At 48.8% G+C, this 27634-nt stretch overlaps 1 protein-coding gene across 3 annotated transcripts in view; it reads right to left on the reverse strand.

The window, feature by feature from the left end:
* Nucleotides 1–27634, reverse strand: part of LOC308483514 (tetraspanin-15-like) — a 94760-nt gene that overhangs the window by 40938 nt on the left and 26188 nt on the right. For 2 of the 3 annotated variants that reach the window (XM_081017545.1, XM_081017543.1), the window contains exons 3-4: nt 12861–12935; nt 7594–7689 (exon numbers count right to left, since the gene is read on the reverse strand). In XM_081017545.1, the coding sequence (XP_080873671.1) occupies nt 7594–7689; nt 12861–12935 (171 nt within the window). The remainder of the gene's footprint in view (nt 1–7593; nt 7690–12860; nt 12936–27634) is intronic. The other variant, XM_081017544.1, reaches the window with a different exon arrangement.

Here is a 27634-nt window from a genome sequence, read left to right on the forward strand (position 1 = left end):
AGTTTACAAGCTGAGGAAATGAAGAATGTACACCTTATAACAATCTAATCCAATACAAAAAGGTGATAATAAAACATACCTGTCAGGGAACTGACATCGGAGCGGGAGGAGAAGGGGAGGCTCCTAGATGATGCTGGAGAAGGACCCAGCAGCAGGGGGAGAAGCAGCTCAGTGGAGGGGGAAGCATTTAAGCGCAACACCAGGAACAAAAGTGGGCAGATGGGGAAATCGGAGAGAGGGCTCCCGGACTCTTCACTGGAACTCAGTGAGGAGGGGACAGGTCCTCCACTACCTACGCCCTCCCTGCGCAGAAGGCTCCCGCGCAGTGAGAGGAGGAGGAGACTGGGTGTCAAACAACTCTTATGTTGGAAGAGATTCAAGAAACGCCCACTGACGGATTCTGCCAGTGACTGAGACAGTCATGATTAGAAAGGGCTGTGCAGTCAGAAAGGTTTAACAAGGCAAATTAGCCTAGAGAGGCACCAGTTTACGCACGAGTAACTCATACTCATCACAGCAATCCGTCAGTCCCTGAAAGTTGCTCGTGCGCAGCAGCAGGCAGGCAGCATCATGAGCAAGCCCGGAGAAGCCAGCACCCAGGGGGGAGCAGCTGGAGGGCAAACGCTGGTGGAGAGGAACCGAGAGTTGGAGCAGCATGTGGCCATTCTGACGGCGCGGCTGGACGAAACCCGGTCTCAAGATGCACAGGTCAGACCCACCCCAATAGCAAGGAAGGTACCGGGACTGGTGCACAAATTTGGGGGGAAGCCGCAAGAATACAGTGCGTTTCGAACGGAAATAGAGTACGCATTGGAATTGCAGCATGACGATTTTGAAGACGACGCGGCGCGGGTGGCATATATTGTGGGTCACCTGCAGGACGGGGCCAGGGAATGGGTCAGGCCCCTTATGGCGACGCAGAATGCCGCCATGCAGGACCTGAGGAAATTCTTCCAAGCAATGGACGCAATGTTTTCCACTGATGTTCAAAAAAGTGTGACAAAGCGGGAATTGATGAACTGTAAACAGGGGAGCCAGTCAGTTAGGGACTACTGGTCGCGCTTTGCCATGATAGTTCACCGCCTCGGGTGGCAACTGGACTCCGAACCCATACAGATGTTATTCGAGGAGGGGTTGTCCCCAATGGTTAAGGATGAACTTTCCCGCGCACCCCGCCCACAGGGGATGGATCAGCTGACCAAGGCTGTGCTTGCGATTGGCGTGCACCAGGAAGCGCGGGCCCAGGAGAGGCGGGAAGGGAGAGAGCAACGTTGCCATGACTACCACATTCCTGAAATACCAAGGCAGCCTTCCCCGCCAGCAGAGCCAATGGAAATAGATGGGGCACACGCGCGGGAAGTTTCAAGCACCAGCGAAGGGCGCAAAAAGGAGGGAAAGGATTGGAAAACCTCCAAGAAGTGTTACCTTTGCCAGCGGCCAGGACATTTTGCCAGAGCCTGCCCTCAAAGAAAGGCCTGGCAAGGAATGGTGGGAGCCGCAGGGGGTGAGGAGGAGGTGGTAAAGGAACAGGAACAGGGAAATGGGAACGCTTGGCTGCCAATCAAGGGGCACAACAGCCAGGCCAGCCACCAGTAAAAGTGCCCCAACCAGACCCCCCCAAGGCGGCAATAGCCATCGAAGTGGTGCTAGAACTCCCGAACGGGCACCCAGTCAAGGTGAAAGGGATGCTGGATTCAGGCAGCTCATGTAATTTCTTCAGCAAAGACTTTGCATTAGAGCACCAGCTCCACTTACTGCCTTTGGATTTTCCCTTGCAAGTGACCACCATTGATGGCAGGGAGCTTCTAGGAGGGGAAGTGACACACCAGACCCCACCAATGAGAATGAGGGTGTCCAGGCACTCGGAGACCATCGCCTTTCACGTCGCCTCACTAGCAGGGCCCCCAATAATATTAGGGATGAGCTGGCTAGCACAACATGATCCAGTGGTGGCGTGGCATCAGAGGACAGTCACCTTTGGGTCAGCTTACTGCCTGGAACACTGTCTAGGGGGGGAAGCCCCAAGAATGACCGTGGCCAGGGTGGCTGGGATGGCGGTGGAGCGGAAAGGGGAGGTGCCGCCACAATACGCAGATCTGCGGGAGGTCTTCAGCGAGAAGGAGGCAGATAGACTGCCACCCCATAGGCCCTTTGACTGCCAGATCAACTTGCTTCCGGGGGCTCAGCTGCCAGTGGGTAAGCTGTACGCCATGTCTGACAGGGAGATGAAGGAGTTGCGAGAATTTATTGACAAGAACCTGAAAAGAGGCTTCATAAGAGAATCAAAGGCGGTAGGGGGCAGTCCGGTGTTCTTTGTGGACAAAAAGGACACAAATAAACCCAGGCTCGTAGTGGACTATAGAGCTGTCAATTTGGTGTCAGAACCCGTGACCTTCCCAATGCCCAGGATTGACGGCATTTTAACGCGAGTGAGGAAAGGCAACATTTTTACCAAGCTGGACCTCAGGGGCGCATACAATTTGATCAGGATGAGGGAGGGGGACGAATGGAAGACCACAATGTTCACACCCCTAGGTGCCTTTGAGTACTTAGTTATGCCTTTTGGATTACAGTCGGGCTCCGCCTGTTTTCAAGCTTTCATGCACCACGTGTTGGGGTCTCTGCTGTACAAGAACTGCGTAGCCTTCTTGGACGACGTCTTAATTTATTCGGACAATGAGGAGCAACATGTTAGAGACGTCAGGGAAGTGTTACAACGACTGCAGAAGCACCAGTTGTGGGTCAAGCTGGAAAAATGTCAGTTTCACGCCAGAGAAGTCGAGTTTCTGGGGTACAAGTTGTCTGACAAAGGCTTAGCGATGGACCCAAGCAAGGTGCAGGCAGTGCTGGAGTGGAAGGCTCCCAAAACACGGAAGGACGTACAGAGGTTCCTAGGGTTCAGCAACTTCTACAGGAAGTTCATCAAGAACTTCGCCCACTTGACAGCGCCCATCACGGATTGTCTCAGTAGCAAAAAGAAGTTTGTGTGGACAGAAGAGGCCCAGCAATCCTTCGAAAAACTGAAGAAGGCGTTCGCATCGGAAGAGCAACTCCTGCACGTAGATCTGGAGAAACCCCTGAGGCTAGAGACCGACGCGTCCGACAGAGCCGTAGGGGCGGTCCTTTTGCAGCCAGGGAGGGGCAAGCAGGAATGGAAACCGTGTGCCTTTTTCTCGAGAAAACTGAGCAAGTCGGAGCAAAACTATACAGTGTATGACCGCGAACTGCTGGCAATCTACGCGGCCTTTCGTCGTTGGCGTCATCTACTGATAGGGGCGCAACAACAGATCCAGGTTTGCACAGATCACAAGAACTTGGAGTACTGGAGAACCGCACGAGTACTCAACCAGAGACAGATTCGATGGGCACAGGAGTTCTCCAAGTTTTTCTTTGAAATCCGATATGTGCCCGGAGAGGAAAACGTAAGAGCAGACGCTCTCTCGCGTAAACCGGAGTACCTGGAAGGAGAGGGGCCGCCGGAGAAACGACACGTGATCCCCAAGGACCGATGGGTGTGTGTGGGAACTTTGGTGGGGAAACGAGAACTAGCCGGGCTGACCAGAAACGACGTGTTCACGCAAACTAAAATCCGGGAACTACGAGACGGAAGAGGGACCCATGAAGGGTTTGAGGAGAAGGAAGGGGTACTGTACTATAGGGGAGCGCTGTACGTACCGGGGGAGACCCTGAGGGGAAAGGTACTCAAACAACTCCACGACAACCCCACAGCAGGGCACTTTGGACAGCACAAAACCATGATGCTTGTGACCAGGCAGTTCTGGTGGCCCAGGGTGAGGGAGGATGTACGGGAATATGTACGGGGGTGCGACCGCTGCCAAAGGGCAAAGGGGGAGCGGGCTGCCCCCACAGGATTACTGGAACCCTTACCCACGCCGGGGAAACCCTGGGAGGTGGTATCCATTGATTTTATGACAGATTTGCCCAAGTCCCGGGGAAAGACAGCAGTCATGGTAGTGGTCGACCTACTGACAAAAATGTGCCATTTTATAGCTTGCTCACATGCTGTAACGGCAGAGGAAACAGCCCGGTTGTTTGTGGAGCACATATTCCGGCTGCATGGAGCCCCCTTGAGGGTTATCTCCGACCGCGGAAAACAATTTACTTCCCGGTTCTGGAGGAAGCTCATGAGCTTGCTGCAGGTGGAGGTGGGTTTCTCGACGGCGAGACACCCAGAGACCAACGGGCAAGCAGAAAGAGCGAACAGTATACTCCAGCAATACCTACGCTGCTATGTCAGCGAGAGGCAGAACGATTGGGTAGAAAAACTAGCGCTGGCTGAATTCGCGTACAACAACGCGGAACACGTGTCCACGGGAATGAGCCCATTCATGGCCAACCATGGGTGTCATCCCAGGGCCTTCCCGGGGAGTGGGGAGGAAAGCTGGAGCGTACCCGCTGCAGAGCAGTTTGTGGAAGAAATGGAGGCCCTACACCAGCAACTTAAGATGAACTTGGAGCGGGCCAAGGAAACTTACAAGAGGCAGGCAGACAAGCACCGCAGGGAAGGGGAGACCATACGGGTGGGGGACCGGGTGTGGTTATCCACCCAAGGGCTACCTTTCAAAGGGGGGTGCAAGAAGTTGCAGCCCAGATGGCTGGGACCTTTTGAGGTAACACAGCAAGTTAATCCCGTGGCATTTAAGCTCAAGTTGCCTGATAGCATGAAAATACACCCGGTTTTCCACAGGTCCCTGCTCTCACCGCATAGGGAAGGGCGGGAATTCCAGGGGCAAGAGGGAGAAGTCACCACACACCCGCAGGTAGAAGAAAGGGAACACCACCACAGGGCCAAGGAAATACTGGACTCAAGGTGGCAAGGGCGCCGGGTGGAGTATTTGGTAGCGTGGGAAGGGGAACCCAGGTCCGAAAACACGTGGGTCCCCACGGAAGCCTTCGAGGACAGGTATCTGGTGGAGGTATTCCACCGCCGGTTCCCGGACAAACCCAAACCCCTGGAGAGATTCTGGGAGGAGCAATTTGGAACCACAGATGAGGAAGAGGTTTTTGAGGGATTTTCTGACTCCGAGGAGGAGGGAGGAGAGGTTTCGGAGGAAGAAGAATCAGACTGGGAAGACCACCCCGTTGGCAGGTGGAAGAGCGGGTGGGAAGCGGGTTTCGAATCCACAGAAGATGGTGACAGTTCCTTCCGGGGGTTCCCCGCCTCCTCGGCCGACGAAGGGGACGAAGTTGATCCCACAGGTCAGTCCAGGGGTGGAGGGGATTCTGGGGGGGAGGTGGATGTCAGGGAACTGACATCGGAGCGGGAGGCGAAGGGGAGGCTCCTAGATGATGCTGGAGAAGGACCCAGCAGCAGGGGGAGAAGCAGCTCAGTGGAGGGGGAAGCATTTAAGCGCAACACCAGGAACAAAAGTGGGCAGATGGGGAAATCGGAGAGAGGGCTCCCGGACTCTTCACTGGAACTCAGTGAGGAGGGGACAGGTCCTCCGCTACCTACGCCCTCCCTGCGCAGAAGGCTCCCGCGCAGTGAGAGGAGGAGGAGACTGGGTGTCAAACAACTCTTATGTTGGAAGAGATTCAAGAAACGCCCACTGACGGATTCTGCCAGTGACTGAGACAGTCATGATTAGAAAGGGCTGTGCAGTCAGAAAGGTTTAACAAGGCAAATTAGCCTAGAGAGGCACCAGTTTACGCACGAGTAACTCATACTCATCACAATACCTTTAAAATAAGCAACTTATATCAAATAAAGAAATATTCAACAATCCATTAGAATAGTATAGAATAATATTAAATATCAGCATATAAAAAATTAAACAGAAATCCACTCTTAACAATTATAATAAATAATTTCTAAACTATAATCAATAAAACAACGGCAAGTCACAGTGCATAAAATATACAATACAAATTGAGAAGCAGAGACTGGAGGGTGGCGCAAGGCAGGTGGAAGAATTCAAATTCTGCTCATTTGAAAAGAAGAAACTCCTCACACTGCAAGAAGATCAAACCTCTCCATTCTGAACCAAATCGGCCTTGAGTGCTCACTGGAAGGACAGATCGTGAAGCTGAGGCTCCAGCACTTTGGCCACCTCATGAGAAGAGAAGGCTCCCTGGAAAAGACCCTGATGCTGGGAAAGATGGAGGGCACAAGGAGAAGGGGACGACAGAGGACGATATGGTGGGACAGTGTTCTCGAAGCTACAAACATGAGTCTGACCAAACTGCGGGAGGTAGTGGAAGATAGGAGTGCCTGGCGTGCTCTGTTCCAGGGGGTCACGAAGAGTCGGACACGACTAAACGACTAAACAACAACAACAACAACAACAACAACACACACACACACACACACACACACACACACACACTTGCATTGGCAATCACAGGACTTTGTTTTTCCAAAATATTTGCTCTACTGATGAAAGATGAAGATGTCAAACTTTATCATGTACTCAAGTGGTAATTAATGATATACACAAGAGCAAAACAAAGCATAATGTTTGCTTAGTTTTGAACACAGCAGCAATTTGCAGCTGCAAAAAACATTGTTGGAGTAATCTGGAACATTTCCTCCCAAAATGCTTGATTGGCTTATCTCTTTGTAAAAGAGTGAAGGAATAGTCACTGGGAGTTGGGATGGAGAAATCGGTCAATTTCAGTTTCTCTTGGTTTCTACTTTCCCCAGTTTTTAAGTCTGTTCCCTGAATTTCCATGTCAGCTTCCAATTTATGCTTTTGGAAATACCTGTCAGCATTCTAGTGCGCATCTTTCCTACTGTATACATTTCTGTGGATAATCTTGCAAGCAATTCCCCCAACAATGTTTTTGTATGTTATTTGGATGCGGAGTGTAAGGCAAGGCTTAGTGTGGGCCCAGAGAAGTCCCCAGTTCACCTAATACACCCCTGGTGTGTGCACAGTTGACTACAACAACCTGGCACTGGGCTTAGAGGCCTCTAAGCATGAGTGGAAAACTGTGTACATCCCTGCCTCACCACACAACATTTGACGCCGCCTCTGTTATACCTGTGCTGGATACTCTACATGTGCAGAAAGCATTTCAGAGCCCAGAATGGATGTCAGAATCCATCCTAGATTGTACAGTCCACTCTAGAGGAACCGGCAGGTCAATCTCCATTTGTTCTGAGGTCAGTCAAAACACCTTGTACACAGCCTGCTAATAACGGAATTGTTATTAGTTATCTATTCTAACCTCATGTGATGACAGAAACATAGCTAAGGTTGGTGGATGGCCTTCCAACCTCTGTTTAAAAACTTCTAATGAAGGACAGTCCACCACCTTCCCAGGTCATCTGTTCCACTGTTGAACAGTTATTGCCGTCAGAAAGTTTCTCCTAATGTTTATTTGGAATCTCCTTTCTTGCAACTTAAATCAGGTTGTTCAGGTCCTACCCTCTGGGGAGCAGCAGAAAACAAGCTTGCTCCTTCAATGTGACAGCCCTTTAGAAATCAGAGGGTGGCTCTCCTATCACCTCCCAGTCTCCTCTTCACCAGCTAAACATACCCAACTCCCTCACCAGCCTTGGTTCCCAGACCCCACCCTACCCAGACCCACCAATACTTTATGCTCATACTGAGAAAAACAAAAACTTACCTTTTGCTGGACAAAGTCCAAAATATTCTTGAAGTCCAAATCATCATAGTAGTGTCTTATCCCATCCTGCACAGTGGAATGGAAAACTGCATTCATCTGGAAAGAAGCAGAGTCCCAAATGTGAGAGAAATGCTCTCCAACAACAGATAGGAGGTTAGCAAGGAAAGGCCTTCACACAACATTGCAAGGCTTGGTGCAGTCTCCCTTGCAGGGACAACAAATGATGTGCTGTCAGAGCATCAGTTGCTAAACAACTCCCACCCTCAGAAAGCAGTAGTGCAGTGGTACCCTGGTTTAAGAACAGCCCCGTTTACGAACTATTCAGTATATGAACTCTGCAAAACCGGAAGTAGTGTTCCGGTTAGCAAACTCTATCTTGTCTATGAACGGAATCCGAACGGTGGAAGGGCCCTGGCGGTGGGAGGCCTCATTAGGGAAAGCGCACCTTAGTTTAAGAATGGCTTTGGTTTAAGAGGGGACTTCTGGAACGGATTAAGTTCGTAAACCATGGTACCACTGTACTGGTTATAGAAAGGCAGTGCTTTGAAATAATCACGGTCCATTTCTCTTTGACCTTTTAGACAACAAGCATTTTCATAAACACGACAGGAAGAGATTTGGCACTTTCTACAGAGATGGGACGCGGGTGGCGCTGTGGGTAAAACCACAGAGCCTAGGGCTTGCTGATCAGAAGGTCAGCGGTTCGAATCCCCGCGACGGGGTGAGCTCCCGTTGCTCGGTCCCAGCTCCTGCCAACCTAGCAGTTTGAAAGCACGTCAAAGTGCAAGTAGATAAATAGGTACCGCTCCGGCAGAAAGGTAAACGGCGTTTCCATGCACTGCTCTGGTTCGCCAAAAAGCGGCTTAGTCATGCTGGCCACATGACCTGGAAGCTGAACGCCGGCTCCCTCAGCCAATAAAGTGAGATGAGCGCCGCAACCCCAGAGTCGGCCACGACTGGACCTAATGGTCAGGGGTCCCTTTACTTTTACCTTTACAGAGATGGTGCCCCGAAGCCATCAGGGTGTATTCTTGGACAATGTATTCTTGGCAATGGACAAGTGCTCAGCACAGCTCCTCTTCTGACCAGGCAGAGACTTTGTTATGTGCCCAGTGAGATTTGTGGGGAACAGAGCCTGGAACCGAGGACAGACAACTAGAGGCAGGTAACCTGTTGCCATTCTGCCACTGACGAGGGTCAGCATCAGAGGACCTGGGGAAGGTCTCAGTACAGAGAGCTGGACTTGTTCCCATGAAGCCCAAAGCCCAGCTGAGCTCTTATATTCCAAAACATGCCAGAGCCCCACCCAAAGAACTTAAAGCAGGGAAAGCTCTTTGGCCTGGAGCAATATATTTGTGGTGCTGTTCCCTTCAAAAACGGAAACACCTGAAAGCTTTTCCTTTGTGAAGGGGTCTCCTTTGTGTTTGAAAAATGGGTCACAGGACACAGTGCCTCTGAAGAAAGCAAAGGGTCTCTCCTGTAACTGGGCACAACTAAGGAACTAAAACTCAGTCCCTCAAAGTTCTCATGTGAAGGACACCATCCTTTTTAAAAAAAAAAAAAAGACATCCCCATTCTTTCAACAGCCTTGATTCTGCAAAAGATCCCCCTCTTTCCATGACATCCATGAACACATTTGTAAAAATCCACACACTGTAGATCCTGTGCTGCATTTTGTGTCCTGAATCCAACCATGAAAATTAAGAAAAATATGCAAATGAATAAGCAAAAGGAGGGTTGGGGGGAAGGCTGCTGTGCATGGGGCACTGACATTGCTTTTCAATTTTTAAGCAGTTGCTTTTGATAAATTTAATTATGCACATAGCAAAGTTTACCAGAAAAAAGATACATATATAGAGAAAAACCCAAGATGGGTGCAATCAAAGATTCTTCCCATATATTCCTAGAGAACATACCCTTGGGCTTATTTTGACACGGCAGATGCTTCAAATTAAGCAGTAATTGAATCTAAAATGCATTTCACAAATACTTCAGAAGGTTCCTGCATCCCTCAAAGCTGAGCCCCTAATGCCTGAGGAGTTACCTTCTAAAGGAACATTTGCCATCTGACTTCTGACAAAGCCCCACCAGACACAAACCCCGAGAAATATTAATGAAAAGAAGCTGTTTGGGGTTTTTTTTGCTTAAACACACAAACTCACCAACTTACTTGGCCTAATTAATTCTGACATGAAAATTACAGAGGTTGGGTGAGCTGGAGAATAAATGTGAATACAAAGAAGAGGAATCTGACAGAGCAAAGAAGGCAGAGCCAGGGAGAAGTGAAGGCATGTCAAGGTGGAAAACACAAAGAATATTTTTTTTTATGAACCCCCCCCCAAAAAAAACCCCCTGTATCCCAAACACAAAACACAAAATGTCAGTTTCAACACTTCCATACTTAAGATGAGGCTGACAGGTATTTCCCCCCCTTAAATCCCCAACATTAACTTAAAGGAAAACCACATACAAAAAAATTCAGTTGTCTCATAGCTGACAACCTTGCCAACCTTCTAAAAAGACAGTCAATCTCCTGCCCAAGCAGTTGACTCCCCCAGGGCAGTTCCTACATTCATCTGGAGAACAGAACCATTACACATTTTGTTTCCTAGTCAGGCATGAACAGTGGGCAGCACAAAAAGCTCAGTTGCAAATACAGGTTAGAAATCTGGATGGATGAGATTTAAAAACACAAGAACCTAAGTTGAGTCTGCTGAATCAGGACAGTGGCCAGTCTAGTCCAGCATCCTTTTCTCACAGCAGCCAACCAGATCTGAGCCCAAGAGCCCTCTCACTTGCTGTGGCTTCCGGCAACTGGTATTCAGAAGCACTGCTGCCTCCAGCCGCAGAGGCAGATCACAGCCATTGTGGCCAGTAGCTATCTGCATGGGGAAAACCCTGAAACCCTCCTTGCTGCCTTTCTAGATGTGTATTCCCAACATGCCCGGGCTTCCGAACATGGGAAGAGGAGCTGGTGGGTGGGTGGGTGTCTGCGCATGCACATGAGCAGAGGAGAGAGCTGGCACCCTCCCACACTGCTTGCCTCACCTGAAGCAGAGCAGCTAGACACTGGACTTCTGGACTTGTTTGCCACAAAATATGTCAGCTACCTAGAGCTATGAGGGGCTGGCTCTTAGTGCTGCTGCTTCCCCTCTCTGAGACTATGTTTGTCATTAAAAATAAATAAATGCTGGTTAGGTAAAGGTAAAGGGACCCCTGACCGTTAGGTCCAGTCGTGACCGACTCTGGGGTTGCGGCGCTCATCTTGCTTTACTGACTGAGGGAGCCGGCGTACAGCTTCCAGGTCATGTGGCCAGCATGACTAAGCCGCTTCTGGCGAACCAGAGCAGCGCACGGAAACACCGTTTATCTTCCCGCCGGAGCGGTACCTATTTATCTACTTGCACTTTGATGAGCTTTCAAACTGCTAGGTTGGCAGGAGCAGGGACCGAGCAATGGGAGCTCACCCCGTCGCAGGGATTTGAACCGCCAACCTTCCGATCGGCAAGTCCTAGGCTCTGTGGTTTAACCCACAGCGCCACCCGCGTCCCAAATGCTGGTTAGATTTACATTATTTAATTCAGTTAGAAAGCTAGGGTCTGGAAGGCAAATTAAAAGGTGGGGGGAGAAGTACCACCTTTAAATAAATGACATTAATTGGAGAGAAAGTGTCAATGGGATGCTAACCAGTAAGACTGGTCTACCTGGCAAAATAGTGTGTGCCTTGCACCTCTGTTTCTACAAAGGCAAGATGCTTCTAAAAACAACGAAAACCATTTAACGCCCTAAACAGGCACCAGAGAGCATGTCCAGAATCTGACCAAATTAATCTAACAACCCTAACCTGCAGATTCTGCTATTCAGTGCTCACCTCTGCTCTAGGCAAATAGATATAAAACAAGCCATGTAATTTACAGAACTGTGAGGGGGGAGACTCCATCAGGCAAGGCCTCTTTCCACCTGTCTTACTCCACCCTCCAATCTCTGCTTCTCATTTTGTATTGTATTATGTTGTGCACTGTGGTTTGCTGTTGTTTTATTGATTGGAGTTTAGAAATTACTTATTGTAATTGTTGAGTGGATTTCTGTTTAATTTTGAAATGCTGATATTCAATATTATTTTATATTATTTTACTGAATGTTGTATGTTATTTTATTTGCATATTGTATATTGTATTATGCATATTGTCTTATTTAAATGATGTTAGCCGCTCTGAGCCTGGCTTTGGCTGGGGAGAGCGGGATACAAATAAAATTTATTATTATTATTATATTATTATTATTATTATTATTATTATTATTATTATTATTATAGAATTATTAAGGACTTGAGAGTGAAAAGCAGCCTGTGATTGTTGCGGTCTCAGAATTTGTTACACATCCATGAGAAGTTGAAGCTCCTGGAGAAGAACACAAGCAGAGTCTGGTGGATCAGGCCAGTGGCTCATCTAGTCCAGCATCCGCTTCTCACAGTGGCTGACCAGATGCCTGGGGGAAACCAGCAAGAAGGATTTGAGCGCAAGAGCCCTCTCCCCTCCTGGGGTTTCCAGCAACTGGGGTTCAGAAGAACTGCTGCCTCTGAATGTGGAGGGCAGAGTGTAGCCATCATGGCTAGTAGCTACCAATAGCCCTCTCCTCCATGAATTTGTCTTATCCTCTTTTAAAGTCATTCAGACTGATGGCTCTCACTGTCTCCTGGGGAAGCCAGTTCCATGGTCTAACTCTGCATTGCATGAAGATGGAAAACAATGAGTGCAACTTATGGAGTCATTTTGAGCTTGGGAGTGATTTTGGGAGTCGCGGCATTTGTGACACACTTTGCACCCATGAGGACTTGGGGCTCCTTGTTCTTTTTGTTGCTTTTAAGAAGGAAGATGGGTTTCCATGGGCAGGGCAGGTGCTGTGCTATGGAGCAGGATCTGTGCACCCCTGGTTGTGCAACACCTGCTGCTCCTGTCTATATCCTGGTGCCAGCCTGAAACAATGCAGAAATGATTTCTCCAAGTTCTGCAGTTTCATCGGGCAGAGATAAATTTCAGTCTGAAAGAAGAGGAGAATAAAGTGTGGAGAAAAGAGCTCAGCATTCAATCATACACCTAATTGCTCTGGCATGGCTGTTAAGTTATGCACACACAGAAAAATTACTCGGGTAAAAAAACAAACCTGCCAGTCCTTCTGAACATTCACAGTCCACTGAACAAGAAGATCTCCAGTCTCTCCCAAAGGGGTCAAAACACACATTGTAATTACTCGTGTGGGAGGCTCACCTGCTTTTCAAAGATTATTTCGATACACAGCAGCAGCAGCTCAGTAATAAAGATGGCCAGCAGGACCCAGAAGAACTAGGCAGAAAAGAGAGAAGGGTGGGGAAGAGAAGGGGATTTTGTATTTCTTTAAAGGTAAAGGTAAAGGTACCCCTGACCGTTAGTCCAGTCGCGGACGCTTTAAGAGGTGACAAAAAACCATGAATAATTACCGCCCCGCCCCCCCGCTTCTATAAGTCAGGCCAACACCAAACTGGATGTACACCAGTCCTAGCTGCCATGGCTCTGCTCTCCCACCTGGCATCCTGTGGCTGTGCTGAAATATGAACTAGACACAGAACCTTCTTCCCCTCCCCCCTCCCCCCTGGGCAGTTCAGCTCCACACATTTCCCCTCCTACCCACCCTTGGCTTTTAAATCAGGTGACAGTAGAATAAGATAATTCAGCACGCAGTGTCAAGCCTTCATCAATGTGAAATAGGAGAGAGAGGGACTCAGGCAGTGATGCCTGGTATGAAAACTGGGGTGAAGGTAGGTCCACTTTCACCTGTGCAATGTTGGAGGACAGGGTTGTATCATCATCGTCACCCACCCAACCTGTACCAGCAGGTACAAGGGCATCTTACAACAATTTAAAATTCAGGATTAAAAACCGTTAAAACAGATTACAGTCATGGGAATACGATGGGCTGCGAAAGCTCTCATCGTGGGAGTCAAAGGCCAAGGAAAAGAGGTTCAGCACCCCTAAACTCCTCAAGAAGGAACTGGTTCCACCTTCTTATTTCATCCTTGTCAACCCATCCCAAACATGTTGCTTCCCTGCCCCCCCAATCCTTCCTGGGCACAGGTGGGGACATCATTTTATTTGTGTCTTGGGCAATGCCTGGGGCTTCTATCCTCCCACCAGCAGAGGAGGATTTAGGAGGGCACAACCATTTTGGTCCACTTGGCACAGAGCCTTAGGGGCACTGCAATTATGATGCAGATTGAAAGGCAAGAGGTGGAGGGGGCAAATTTTGGCACTGCACAGGGTGCCACTGAAATTTAAGACCCCAAGGTCTGCCACTGCCATCAGCCCCAGCATTCTATGGTCATCCTGGTTGGGGTTGCTGGGAGTTGCAGTGCAAAGGATCCAGCAGGGATCCAGGATGGGTATAAACTGGATATAAACAGATTAAGACAAACCCAATTGGTCACATTTTTCTTCTGCTTACATCAGACTAACATTCCTAAGACAATGCAGACATTAGCACAAGCCAAAACACATAAATTAGGGCACTCCCAAGTTACCTTTCCATTACTGCAAATTCAGCATGCTGTGGAATGAAAAGAAGCCTCCTACATAAAACCACAAAATGAGATGTTGAAGCACCAAATTGCCAGATGACACCAAACTGGGAGGGGCGGCTAATGCTGCTTAAGACAGAATCAGGATTCAAAATCACACTTTCTGACAGTGAGAGCTGATCGACAGTGGGACAGTTTCCCGCAGAAGGTGGTGGACTCCCCTTTGTAGGTTTATAAACAGAGGCTGGATGGCTATCTGTCATGGATGAGTTGAGATTCCTCCCTTGCAGGGGGTTAGACTAGATCATGGGTAGGCAAACTAAGGCCCGGGGGGTAGATCCGGCCCAATGGCCTTCTAAATCCGGCCCACGGATGGTCCAGGAATCAGCATGTTTTTACATGAGTAGAATGTGTCCTTTTATTTTAAATGCATCTCTGGGTTATTTGTGGGGCCTGCCTGGTGTTTTTACATACCGTATTTTTCGCACTATTGGACGCACCGGTCCATAGGACGCACCTAGATTTGGGGGGGGGGGGAAATAAAGGCAAAAAAATTTATTCCCCCCCGCCAGGCGCGGGGCTGGGGCGGGGGAAGCCCGAGCTTCCCCCTCCCCCAGAACGGGACCCAGAGCCATGCCGAAGCTGCGCGCAGCTTTGGCATCGCTCTGGGAGCTTGCGGGGCTGGGGGAGGAGGAAGCCCTCCGCCAGCCTCCAAACCATGTCGGGAGACAGCGGGATGGCGCGCTGAGCCTCTCCCACTGTCCCCCGAGTTTGCGGGGCTGGGCCAGCCTTCTAACCAAGTCGGGGGACAGCGGGAAGGGCGCGCTGCGCCCCTGCCGCTGTCTCCCGAGTTTGCGGGGCTGGCGACGGGGAGGAGCAGGCTTCTCCCCCCGCCAGCCTGCTAGCCAAGTCGGGGGACAGCGGGAAGGGCGCGCTGCGCCCCTGCCACTGTCTCCCGAGTTTGCGGGGCTGGCGACGGGGAGGAGCAGGCTTCTCCCCCCGCCAGCCTTCTAGCCAAGTCGGGGGACAGCGGGAAGGGCGCGCTGCGCCTCTCCCGCTGTCTCCCGAGTTTGTGGGGCTGGCGACGGGGAGGAGCAGGCTTCTCCCCCCCCCAGCCTGCTAGCCAAGTCGGGGGACAGCGGGAAGGGCGCGCTGCGCCCCTGCCACTGTCTCCCGAGTTTGCGGGGCTGGCGACGGGGAGGAGCAGGCTTCTCCCCCCGCCAGCCTTCTAGCCAAGTCGGGGGACAGCGGGAAGGGCGCGCTGCGCCTCTCCCGCTGTCTCCCGAGTTTGTGGGGCTGGTGACGGGGAGGAGCAGGCTTCTCCCCCCGCCAGCCTTCTAGCCAAGTCGGGGGACAGCGGGAAGGGCGCGCTGCGCCTCTCCCACTTTCTCCCGAGTTTGCGGGGCTGGCAACGGGGAGGAGCAGGCTTCTCTCCCCCCCCCGCCAGCCTTCTAGCCAAGTCGGGGGACAGCGGGAATGGCGCGCTGCGCCTCTCCCGCTGTCTCCCGAGTTTGCGGGGCTGGCGACGGGGAGGAGCAGGCTCCCCCCCCGCCAGCCTTCTAACCAAGTCGGGGGACAGCGGGAAGGGCGCGCTGCGCCTCTCCCGCTGTCCCCCGAGCTTGTGGGGCTGGCGGTGGGGCTCTCCTGAAGCCTGGAGAGCGAGAGGGGTCGGTGCGCACCGACCCCTCTCGCTCTCCAGGCTTCAGCGAAAGCCTGCATTCGCACCATAGGACGCACACACATTTCCCCTTCATTTTTGGAGGGGGAAAAGTGCGTCCTATAGTGCGAAAAATACGGTAAGTAGAATGTGTGCTTTTATTTAGAATGCATCTCTGGGTTTTTTGCGGGGCACAGGAATTCATTCTCCACCCCACCCCCCAAATATAGTCCAGCTCCCACATGGTCTGAGGGACAGTTGACTGGCCCCCTGCTGAAAAAGTTTGCTGACCCCTGGACTAGATGATCATCAGGGTTCCTTCCAACTCTACAATTCTATGGTTCAAATGTTGTTTTAAACTGCATTGCCTTTGCCTGAGGAAACCTTTTACTCTTCACTAGCTGAATTCTAGCATTATCATGGTCGGGACAGGGAAAGCTGAAAACATTCTTGTCTTCATAAGGCCATAGCTATAACTTGGGCTCCAGCTTCTTCCTGGACTTGACATAGTTTACTAACTGAGAACTAGTCTTGAAAGCAGACTCCCTCATCCTTTTCCTTCCCCTCCTCCGGCATTGAGTCACATTGCATGATGTGCACCAATCACAAATCACAGCTCCCCTCAAAGCCACAGATCCGAACCATGTTTTGAAGAGAGTTTGCAAACTATGGTTATGAGGAAACAAGGTATCTGTAACAAAATAGCTTGTTAACATGTACAGTTATACCTTGGTTTTTGAACAGCTTAGTTCTCGAACATTTTGACTCCTGAATGCCACAAGCCCGGAAGTGACTGTTCTGGTTTGCGAACTATTTTTGGAAGCTGAATGTCCGACAGGGCTTCAGCGGCTTCCAATTGGCTGCAGGAGCTTCTTGCAGCCAATCATCAGCTGTGCTCTGGTTTCCAAATGTTTTGGAAGTCAAACAGACTTCCGGAACGGATTCCATTCAACTTCCGACTGTACTGGAAAGCTGTACTTAACGCTGGACCAAGAAAGAGGGTAAAGAGAGTACATGTTCATTAGGCTGATTCTTAATTGTTATTTGCTTCAACCCCACTTGACAGTGATCCTGGCGTGACCTTCATATTTGGCTGGAGCCCTCTAATCTTTGCATTCTTTTGTGACAAGAGACATCATCTTCTATTTGCTAAGGGGGCCAAATTCAACAGAGCTTCTTGGAGGATTAATTTGGCTCAAGTGCCTGGCAATAACGTCACCTGTTAAGTAAGGAAAAGAAATTTGGCTCAAGTTCAAAACAGACGAGATAGTTAATAAAGGGTTCAGCTACCAATTTATCACATTCTCAATGGGACAGGAGAACAGGAACAAATCCCTCATTCCATTAAACACAAACTGCCATCAGCCATCCTTAAGAAGCCCATCAGTTCCAGATTCGACAATAAATTACTGTTCCAGCACCGAGTTCGGGGCCAAAATTAATCACTTTGTGGTGCCTGCTTCCACAATAACCCAGAGAGTATTTAACTGCTTGCTTTTAATTTCATTTAACTTGGATGGGTTTACCACAGGAGAAAAGAATTCAGCAACAGGGAGAGAAGCTTGTTGTCAGTCAGAGATGCAACTGAACATGGCTCAAATAACATTTTGATATGAGAGCAGAAGCTGTTGCTTAGCCTTGGAAAAGCATTTGTGTAAAGAACAGCAGGGGATGGTCCCTTTACAGAACCTTCAGCTAGAAGCAAACTGGATGAAGGGCCTTGGAAGTCCCCAGTTCACCTCCAGCCTCCATTGGAGCAAGTTGCTCACTGTGGAGCTGCAAGCACCAGCCTGTCTTGCTGTGTAGGCACATGCAAAAGCCAAATCAGGACAGCACATTCCTTTGTGGGTGAAGTTTGATACCACGGAAGCAAAGGTGGTTGGGGGACACAGAGACATACAGGGGACTTCAAAGTCTTTCTGAAGATACATTTTATTAAAACAAGGAATAGATGCGAGTCTGGAGGAGGGCTTAGCTGTTGGCAACTCAATGCCTTTAGTGGTGTTGCATACAAGGTGCTCTCCATCCGGCAGACACAATGTCACACTGTGTTGCAGCTGTTGGTGATTGATTAGATTGGTGTTCTTTTAAAGTAAATATTGTAAGTTTTCTAGTTCAGTTTGTCCCATTAAACAGGCTGTGCTGTTTTGTTCTGTTTGGATCTTCATGAAGGCTTCTGACACTATCATTTAAAGTGGTCTTTTCAACTTATTAAATGGATTCTGTAAATTTTTTACAGTGTCCCTGCAGAGTCTTCAACTCAGAATGTGTGCATCTGGGAACATTAAAAGCACCCATTCCACAGCCTTCCCCAAACCTGAAGCCCTTTGGCTGTTTTGTGCTATGACTGCCATTATCAGCACCAGCCAGCTAGAGATCTGCAGAGCAAACAGAAGGCAATAAGGGGAGGACAGCCAATGCAACGCTTTGGGATGCCTTTTCTAGCCCTCTCAAGTCAAGTCACAGGCAACAAAGGCTCTGTGCCAGCAAGGGAGACCCACAGCCATGGATTGCCCTCTTCAGTTCCACCCACTGCTTTCAAGAGGAGAGCTGGACTGCTCAGTCTTCATTCAGCTGGAGGGAATCAGACATGCTGCTGCCACTTTGGCTGTTGGAACTCATATACGAAGCTGCCATTGGTCCATCTTGCCGAGCACGGCCTCCACTGATGAAAAGAAATTCTCCAGGGTCTCAGGAAGGGATCACAGATACATCAACAAAGGGGAGCCTAACTCATTGGTCACCCGTGTGGCCCCTGCAAGCACAAATGCGCCCTCAGAGACCTGAACTGGTGTAAATGATATACAGCTTTTTTCAAGTCTGATTTGGTGGGACGGGTGTGTGAGAGATTGAGTGTGTGTGTGTGTGTGTGAGAGAGAGAGAGAGAGAGAGAGAGAGAGGGTGGGGTGGGGTGGGGTGGGAGAGAGAGATGCTCTGTGCTTGTTGGTTGTACCTGTGTGCATGGTACCCACAACAGCTCCTTCAGTTTGCAAATGTGCCCCAGAAGGTTGACCTCTCAGATTGCAAACCTCACTCTACACTGACTTCAGGCCCTTAACCTTGGCACTTCTCACTTATTATTTGCCCCCTGCAACCACTTGTATGTTACATGATTATATGTGTACTCAATTTGAATTGCTTTATTCTAGCTTCTTTGCTAAACAGATACAGATCCTATCTTTTTTCAAAACTGGTGGAGTACTTGTTTTGTACACAAAGGTGCCAGTCTCCAAAATCTCCAGATATGGGTCAAATTCAAGGGCAGGCTGTTTCACCCTGCTGAAAATTGGGGCATAATTTCAGGAGGGTTGACTCCATGGACTATTTCATGATGCCTCCTTGGAAAGAAGTGCTTATGGCAGTGACAGGGGCCACTCTTTCCCCACCTGGCATGTTCTCTGGCCTCAGAAGGGGGGGGGGAGGGAGGTTTTGCCTGGTGAGCCACCATCCCTCATCCCTGGACCATCCAGGTCAGAAGTTGGGCCTGGGCGATACCTGGTTTTCAACATAATGATTTTTCACCAGCTAACCATCATGATATACCAGCAGTATATCTTGATGTCTGAAATAAGGAGTGGTGGCTGGGCTGTCCTTCCCAGCAGCGTGCAGGATTGCGGTGCCTCAGCTGAGGAGGGAGGGAGAGAAGGAGCAACCAGGAGAAGGAAGGAAGGAAGGAAGGAAGGAAGGAAGGCACAGACAGAGGGGCAGCACTCTTTCTTAAAGCACCAATACTGTGGTTTAGGGGAGGTGCTGAGGCTGGCACTGTTCTGCCACAGGAGGGATTGGGGAGGGGAAATGCAGCTGAAAGGGAAGGCTGCCAGCCAGCCAGCCAGAGGGAGCCAGCTGTGACAGAGCATGGTCCATCTCAGCACTTCCCGCTCTCCTCTCCTTCCTGCCGCTTGGAAGGAAGCAGCCAGCCAGTCTCACTTTGGGGGAGGCAAAATGGTTTTTGGAAGGCAGCAGCCAGCAATCAGCACACACAGGGACAGGACTTCTCAAATTGCTTACAATTATACCACCCTGTGGTGTTTTGAAGGCTGTTCACAATTCATTGCCGGTTAAATATAATGAAACGGTTATCATGACATGGGCTTCAAACTGGTTTTGAATGATGCCTGCACAGGCCTAGCTGGGGCTTTGCTCAAGTCCTCTGACCATACACTCCTCACTGCCCCCTGCCACAAGAATGAATGGCTGCAGACCTGAGCAATGTCCCTCGAAAAAACAGGCAGCCTCTCCCCAGGGGAAGGTGTAACAACAGGTCCAGACCAGCCAGTCTTCAGAAGGCCTCAGGATGCCTCACGGTGCCCCTTGGGTGAGTACCAGCAGCATCTGCCAGAGTGCCCAGTGCCTGCTGTTATCTGGCATGACCTACACTGACTTAACGTATTAGGCTCAAGCTGAATTAAGGCCACATTCACACCATACACATATGGTGCCACTTTAAATAGTCATGGCTTCACCCAAAGAGTTATGGGAGCTGTAGTTTAAAGGTGCCGAGAGTCATCAGGAGACCCCTAGTTCCTTCCCAGAGCTATGGTTCCTAGAGTTTCCTTTGATGTACGGTTAGTTGTCAGACGCTGGGAACTGTAGCTCGGGGAGCAAAATTAGGAGTTTCCTAATAACTCTCAGCATTCTTAACACACTACAGCTCCCAGAATTCTTTGAGGGAAGCCATGACTGTTTAAAGCGGTATCATGGCAGGAGTGCTGGAATGGCTCTGCTGGTGTGTTTGCACAGAGCCAGCCTCACCCTGCCTTAAGCAGGAGTTGCATTTCTTGAGGGAGACTATTGATGTGGCTCCATCACACCATTTCTGCCATTTCCACCATCAACATGGTAAGCACATCCTTACAGTTGGGGGCCAAAACAGTGGGCTGACTTGAAACACGCACACACACTTTCTCAATTCACCACTGAAGAACTGGGTAGCAATTTGGGCAGGTTCTTCTCTCAAACGCACATCCCTTTCATGCCCTCCGTAGGAGCACATGGCAGCACTCACTTCATGAAAAAACAACTTCAATCCAAGGAAACTGAAGCTGAGTAAATTCCTGTAACCCCTGGAGTCTCTCACCACTTGGAGGTTGGGGTGATGTGTAACAACACTAATATGAGAAGCCCAAGAGACATCATCTGAGACTGATGACAATAAGGTACAAATTCAAATGTGGATGTGGAAAGGGAAGTGAGATCTTTCCACAACCAAGCAGAGAACGATGGGTGTTTATACTTTCAGCTGCCTTGAAGGATCAGAATCCTGTCTCCAAGATGTGCTTTAGGTTTGAAAAGGTGCCTATCACCAGCTCATTTCTGTCAGGCTTGTCTGTTGCTACACTTGACTTGGCTGTTGCAGCCTTTAGAAGGAATATTTGAGAGTGAAGGGAGGGAGGCAGGCTGCTGCCCATTTGCATCTCACAGATCTCCACACTGAAATAAGGAGTGAGGAACACTTTTTTCCTTCATTATACATTTGCAGCTGGAGGCCAGCTAGAATGAAGGAGGCGGGCCACACCAGACTGACACCAAGGACAAGCAATGGAACTCTAAAATCCATTATTTATGAACAAGACACTGTGCTGCTGTGAGAAGCCAGATTCTCAAAAGGGAGGAGCAATCCCATGACTTTACAAAGATCAACCAACTCTGAGATTTAACTACAAGATCAACTAAGAAAAGCATCTTGTGCTTTTTCACGCTGTCCTCCCGTGTGTTGGAAAGGATTGCTTCACACAAAGTAAGAGCGAACTCTAAAGAAGGAGTGGGAAAACTAGGGGCCCTCTGGGTATCGCTGGACTACAATTCCCATCATCTCTGAGCGCAGGCCATGCTGGCTGGGGCTGGTGGGAGCTGGAGTCAAAATCTTCTGAAGGGCACCAACCTGGTTGGCGAAGGCTGTTGCCCTGCATCATAAATCAAGAGACCTGAGGAAGCTGAGGCCGCCTTGACATGTACCCAGAGAGATGGAAGTTACTTAAGAACATAAGAAGAGCTTGTTGGTTTCAGCCATCTTGTTCAGCACCCTGTTCTCTCAGTAGCCAGTCAGATGCCTGTGGGAAACTCCCAAGCAGAACCTGAGAACAAGAGTGCTTTCCTCTCTTGTGGTTTCCAGTTACTGGTATTCAGACGCATTACTGCCTCTAACTGTGGGGGCAGAGCATAATAATCCTGGCTAGCAGCCACCAAGAACCCTCTCCTCCATGAATTTGTCTACAGTGGTACCTCAGGTTACAGACACTTCAGGTTACATACTCTGCTAACCCAGAAATAGTACCTCGGGTTAAGAACTTTGCTTCAGGATGAGAACAGAAATTGTGCGGCGGCAGCGGGAGGCCCCATTAGCTAAAGTGGTGCTTCAGGTTAAGAACAGTTTCAGGTTAAGAATGGACCTCTGGAATGAATTAAGTACGTAACCAGAGGTACCACTCTAATCCTCTTTTAATTCCAAGCTGAAGGGCACCAGTGTCTCCTGTGGAAGTAGCACCTTAGAAACCAACTAGGTTTGTTCTTGGTATAAGCTTTCGTGTTCATGCACACTTCTTCAGATACACTGAAACTGATTGGCTGCATGAAGAAGTACTTTATTTTATCTGTCCAGAATCTTCCAGCATTCAGTTTCATTCCATGTCCACAAGTTCTAGCATTATGAGAGAGGCAGAACAACTATCCACTTTTCTCATGTCATTGATAATTATCTAAACTTCTATCATGTCACCTCTTACTCACCTTTCCTCTAAACTAACAAGTTTCAAACACTGCACCCTTTCTTCACAGGGGAGTTGCTCCACCCTCTTTATCATTTTGGTTGCCCTTTTCTGAACACTTCCCCAACTCTGCAACAGTGCGGTGACCAGAACTGTTGTCCAAATGCAGCTACAGCACGGATTTGTATAATGACATTATGATACTGGCAGTACCTTTCCTAATGACCCCTAGCACAGAATTTGCTCCCCTCACTTCTTCTCACTGACCAAATTTCCACCTAACCCCAAACTGTCATCCTTTGTTACATTAAACTGCCCCTCCTGCTTGGCACACCTCCTTCCTCCCAAATCTGGTTCACTCCAACTGGACCGCAAGGGGCACAAGAGAAAGATCAGCTGGAGGCAAGCAAGGCCAACACAAGGCAGTTCCTGAAGCCTGCCAGCTGCTAAACAGCAAGAGCATCTTCCATCTCATCAGTTCTCCAGAAGAACACAGTGACAAAACATGTCACACACAGCTCTCCTGCGGCTGCCGGGAGATGCAGTCACATCATCTCCACAGCATGTCAACAAAACCAACTCAAGGAACCCAGTCCCCCCCACCCAACACAACTGAAAGCAGAGATTTGCAGTGTATACAAACACAACTCAGCTTACAGTGGAGCAGGGATGCTAGGAGACAGGAGGGGAAACAACCTGATAGTATTGCTTACCAAAAAAAAAAAAAAAAAAAGGAAAAGCAACAGCACAGAAATTGCAAAGCACAAATCACATTTTCAGCATTTTTTAAACCTGGGTTCTGGTGCTGGTCACTTTTCACTAGCATTGCTGAAAATTTCTCCTGTGTTTCCTCCTCCCACCCCTGACCATTCTTCATCATTTAATGAGAACATAAATTTAATTCAAAAATAATCAAAGGGGAGAGAGATTGCAGTGTTTTTGTTTTGAGGTGGCCAAGAACTGTAGAGTTGGAAGGGACCCAAGGGTCATCTAGTCCAACCCCCTGCAATGCAGAGATCACAGCTAGATGTTCTTCTAGAAGTGAAGCAAGTCCCCAAAGTGTTATGTCTCCAATATTCTCCCCCCAGCACCCCAGGCCTTCTCCAATTGGTCCATTTCAATGCTGCAGCTTTTAATTATTGTTGACTTCACGTTTTTAACACTGTTTATTATTTGTAGTATGATTTATATCCAATTTTTGTACACTCAGTAGGTATTCTTTAAATGCAAAGTGATTCATAAATTCTGAAATAAACAGACTCACTCACACACTGGCTTTTTTTGCTGCTGCAGAGACTGGGCAGTCTGGAGGACTTCCTATGATGGAGGACCACTGTAGCCACCCCCAACGACACGTTCTCAAGATGGAGGGGGAGGGAACAGCTGCCGTCGCCTGCGGTTCCTGCGCAATGTTTGCCATCTTGCCAAAGGTTGCAGGCAGCTTTACCTGCAGCAATTGCATGTTGATTGCCCTCTTAAAAGACAAAGTCCAGCAACTGGAGGAACGTGTAGCTACGCTCCAAAGAATTAGAGAGCTGGAGCTCTTCTTGGAAGCAACAGAGCACACTGTCTCCACCAAGGAGGAGACAGGGGACTCCCCTGAGAAGGAGGCTAGTTCACCAACACAGGAGCCAGATATATGGAGAAACGTGACTCAAAGAAGTAGGAGGCCCAGGGTTCACTCTGATTGTTTAGAAATACACAATCGCTTTGAGGTCCTCTCCCCTAGCATGGAAGACGATGAGCAGACTCCATTTGAGGATCTCTCCCTCATTACAGTCGATCAGGTATATGAAGACGAGCAGCAAAGTCAGTCCTCAGGGAATGTGCAGGCGACCTTGGAACGGGCAGCTCACGGAAGAACCCCGACCAAACCTAAGAGGAGGCGTGTAGTGGTGATAGGGGATTCCCTACTGAGGGGAACAGAAGCAGTGATCTGTGGGCCTGACAAGATGTCTCGGGAAGTGTGCTGTCTCCCCGGGGCTAAGATCCAAGATGTAACTGAACGACTGCAAGGAATCATAAAACCCACTGACAAATACCCCTTCCTCTTGGTTCATGTGGGAACCAATGACACTGCAAGCAATAGCCTCCAGAAGATCAAAAGAGACTACGAGGCTCTGGGCAGGAAATTGAAGCAATTAAATGCACAAATTGTCATCTCATCTGTCCTCCCAGTTGAACGACGTGGCCCAGGGAGAGAGGGGAAAATAGTGGAAGTGAACAGCTGGCTTCGCAAATGGTGTAAACAGGAACGGTTTGGATTCTTAGATCACGGACTGCAGTTTCTTGAAGATGGACTTCTGGCAAGCGATGGGCTGCACCTCACAACGGTTGGGAGAAATGTTTTTGCCAAAAATCTCAGAAACCTCATCAAGAGGGCTTTAAACTGACTAATGTGGGGGAGGGAGACAGTGCTCCTGAAGGTAGGAGTCTATCAATTGATGAAGATGATCATCCAAATGTCATAGACCAAATGGAGCAAACAGCACACAGACCTAGTGGTGGGAGGAAAATATCATTAAATAAGAGACACGGGGGAATGATTAATGGACTTCAATGTCTGTACACTAATGCACAAAGCATGGGAAATAAACAAGATGAGCTTGAGCTCTTGGTACAGCAAACTAAATATGACATAATAGGCATCACTGAAACCTGGTGGGATAAGTCCCACGACTGGAATGTAATAATGGGGGGATACAATCTATTTCAGAGAAACAGACCAGACAAGAAAGGAGGAGGAGTGGCGTTATATGTCAGGGATGTGTATACCTGTGAAGAGATCCAAGATTTAGAACCTCAAAGCCAAAGTGAGAGCATTTGGGTCAAAATTAAGGGAGAGAAGAATAAGAGTGACCTCATTGTGGGAGTTTACTATAGATCCCCAAGCCAAACGGAGGACATAGATGATGCTTTCCTGGAACAGATGGCCAAGCATGCAAAAGGAAGGGAGATAGTAGTAATGGGGGACTTCAATTACCCGGATATTTGTTGGATGTCAAACTCAGCCAAGAGCATAAGGTCAAACAGATTCCTCACTGGCCTTGCAGACAACTTCATTGTCCAAAAAGTGGGAGAAGCAACAAGAGGAACAGCCATTTTAGATCTGGTCCTAACCAATGTTGATGACCTGGTTAGTGGGGTAGAAGTGGAAGGATCATTAGGCGCGAGAGATCATGCTCTTCTGAAGTTTACTATACAGCGGAAAGGAGCAGCCAAGCATACTAGGACTCAATTTCTTGACTTTAAGAAAGCTGACTTCATAAAACTTAGGGAAGTGCTGGGTGAGATCCCATGGACAGTAATACTAAAAGGAAAGGGAGTTCATGATGGCTGGGAGTTTGTTAAGAGGGAGATAGTAAAAGCACAACGTCAGGCAATACCAATGAGACGGAAACATGGAAGGTGCCTAAAGAAGCCAGGGTGGCTATCTAAAGAACTTTTAACTGAGTTAAGATTTAAAAAGGATGTGTACAAAAAATGGAAAAGGGGGGAAACCACCAAAGAGGAATTCAAACAAATAGCCAGCACGTGTAGACACAAAGTCAGAAAAGCTAAAGCACAGAATGAACTCAGGCTTGCTAGAGAGGTTAAAAGCAACAAAAAAGGCTTTTATGGGTATGTTCGTAGCAAAAGGAAGAACAAAGAAACAGTGGGGTCACTCAGAGGAGAAGATGGTGAAATGCAAACAGGGGACACAGAAAGGGCTGAACTCCTCAATGCCTTCTTTGCCTCAGTCTTCTCCGATAAAGAAAACAATGCCCGACCTGAAGAATTTGGAGCAAATGATTCAGCAAAGGAAACACAGCCCAGAATAACTAAGGAGATAGTACAAGAATACTTGGCTAGTTTAGATGTATTCAAGTCTCCAGGGCCAGATGAACTGCATCCAAGAGTATTAAAAGAACTGGCAGATGTGATCTCAGAACCACTGGCAGTCATCTTTGAGAATTCCTGGAGAACAGGTGAAGTCCCGGCAGACTGGAGGAGGGCAAATGTTGTCCCTATTTTCAAAAAGGGGAAAAGAGAGGACCCAAATAATTACCGCCCAGTCAGTCTGACATCAATACCAGGGAAGATTCTGGAGCAGATCATTAAGCAAACAGTCTGTGAGCACCTAGAAAGGAATGCTGTGATCACCAATAGTCAGCATGGATTTCTGAAAAATAAGTCATGTCAGACTAACCTGATCTCGTTTTTTGACAGAATTACAAGCCTGGTAGATGAAGGGAACGCAGTGGATGTAGCCTACCTTGATTTCAGCAAGGCATTTGACAAGGTGCCTCACGATATCCTTGTAAAGAAGCTGGTAAAATGTGGTCTTGACTATGCTACCACTCAGTGGATTTGTAACTGGCTGACTGACCGAACCCAAAGGGTGCTCATCAATGGTTCCTCTTCATCCTGGAGAAGAGTGACTAGTGGGGTGCCTCAGGGTTCTGTCTTGGGCCCGGTCTTATTCAACATCTTTATCAACGACTTGGATGATGGACTCAAGGGCATCCTGATCAAATTTGCAGATGACACCAAACTGGGAGGGGTGGCTAACACCCCAGAGGACAGGATCACACTTCAAAACGACCTTGACAGATTAGAGAACTGGGCCAAAACAAACAAGATGAATTTTAACAGGGAGAAATGTAAAGTATTGCACTTGGGCAAAAAGAATGAGAGGCACAAATACAAGATGGGGGACACCTGGCTTGAGAGCAGTACATGTGAAAAGGATCTAGGAGTCTTGGTTGACCACAAACTTGACATGAGCCAACAGTGTGACGCGGCAGCTAAAAAAGCCAATGCAATTCTGGGCTGCATCAATAGGAGTATAGCATCTAGATCAAGGGAAGTAATAGTGCCACTGTATTCTGCTCTGGTCAGACCTCACCTGGAGTACTGTGTCCAGTTCTGGGCACCACAGTTCAAGAAGGACACTGACAAACTGGAACGTGTCCAGAGGAGGGCAACCAAAATGGTCAAAGGCCTGGAAACGATGCCTTATGAGGAACGGCTAAGAGAGCTGGGCATGTTTAGCCTGGAGAAGAGGAGGTTAAGGGGTGATATGATAGCCATGTTCAAATATATAAAAGGATGTCACATAGAGGAGGGAGAAAGGTTGTTTTCTGCTGC

Source organism: Podarcis pityusensis, assembly GCF_964106645.2.
Source record: "Podarcis pityusensis genome assembly, chromosome: 8".
In the NCBI taxonomy this organism is placed as follows: domain Eukaryota; kingdom Metazoa; phylum Chordata; class Lepidosauria; order Squamata; family Lacertidae; genus Podarcis; species Podarcis pityusensis.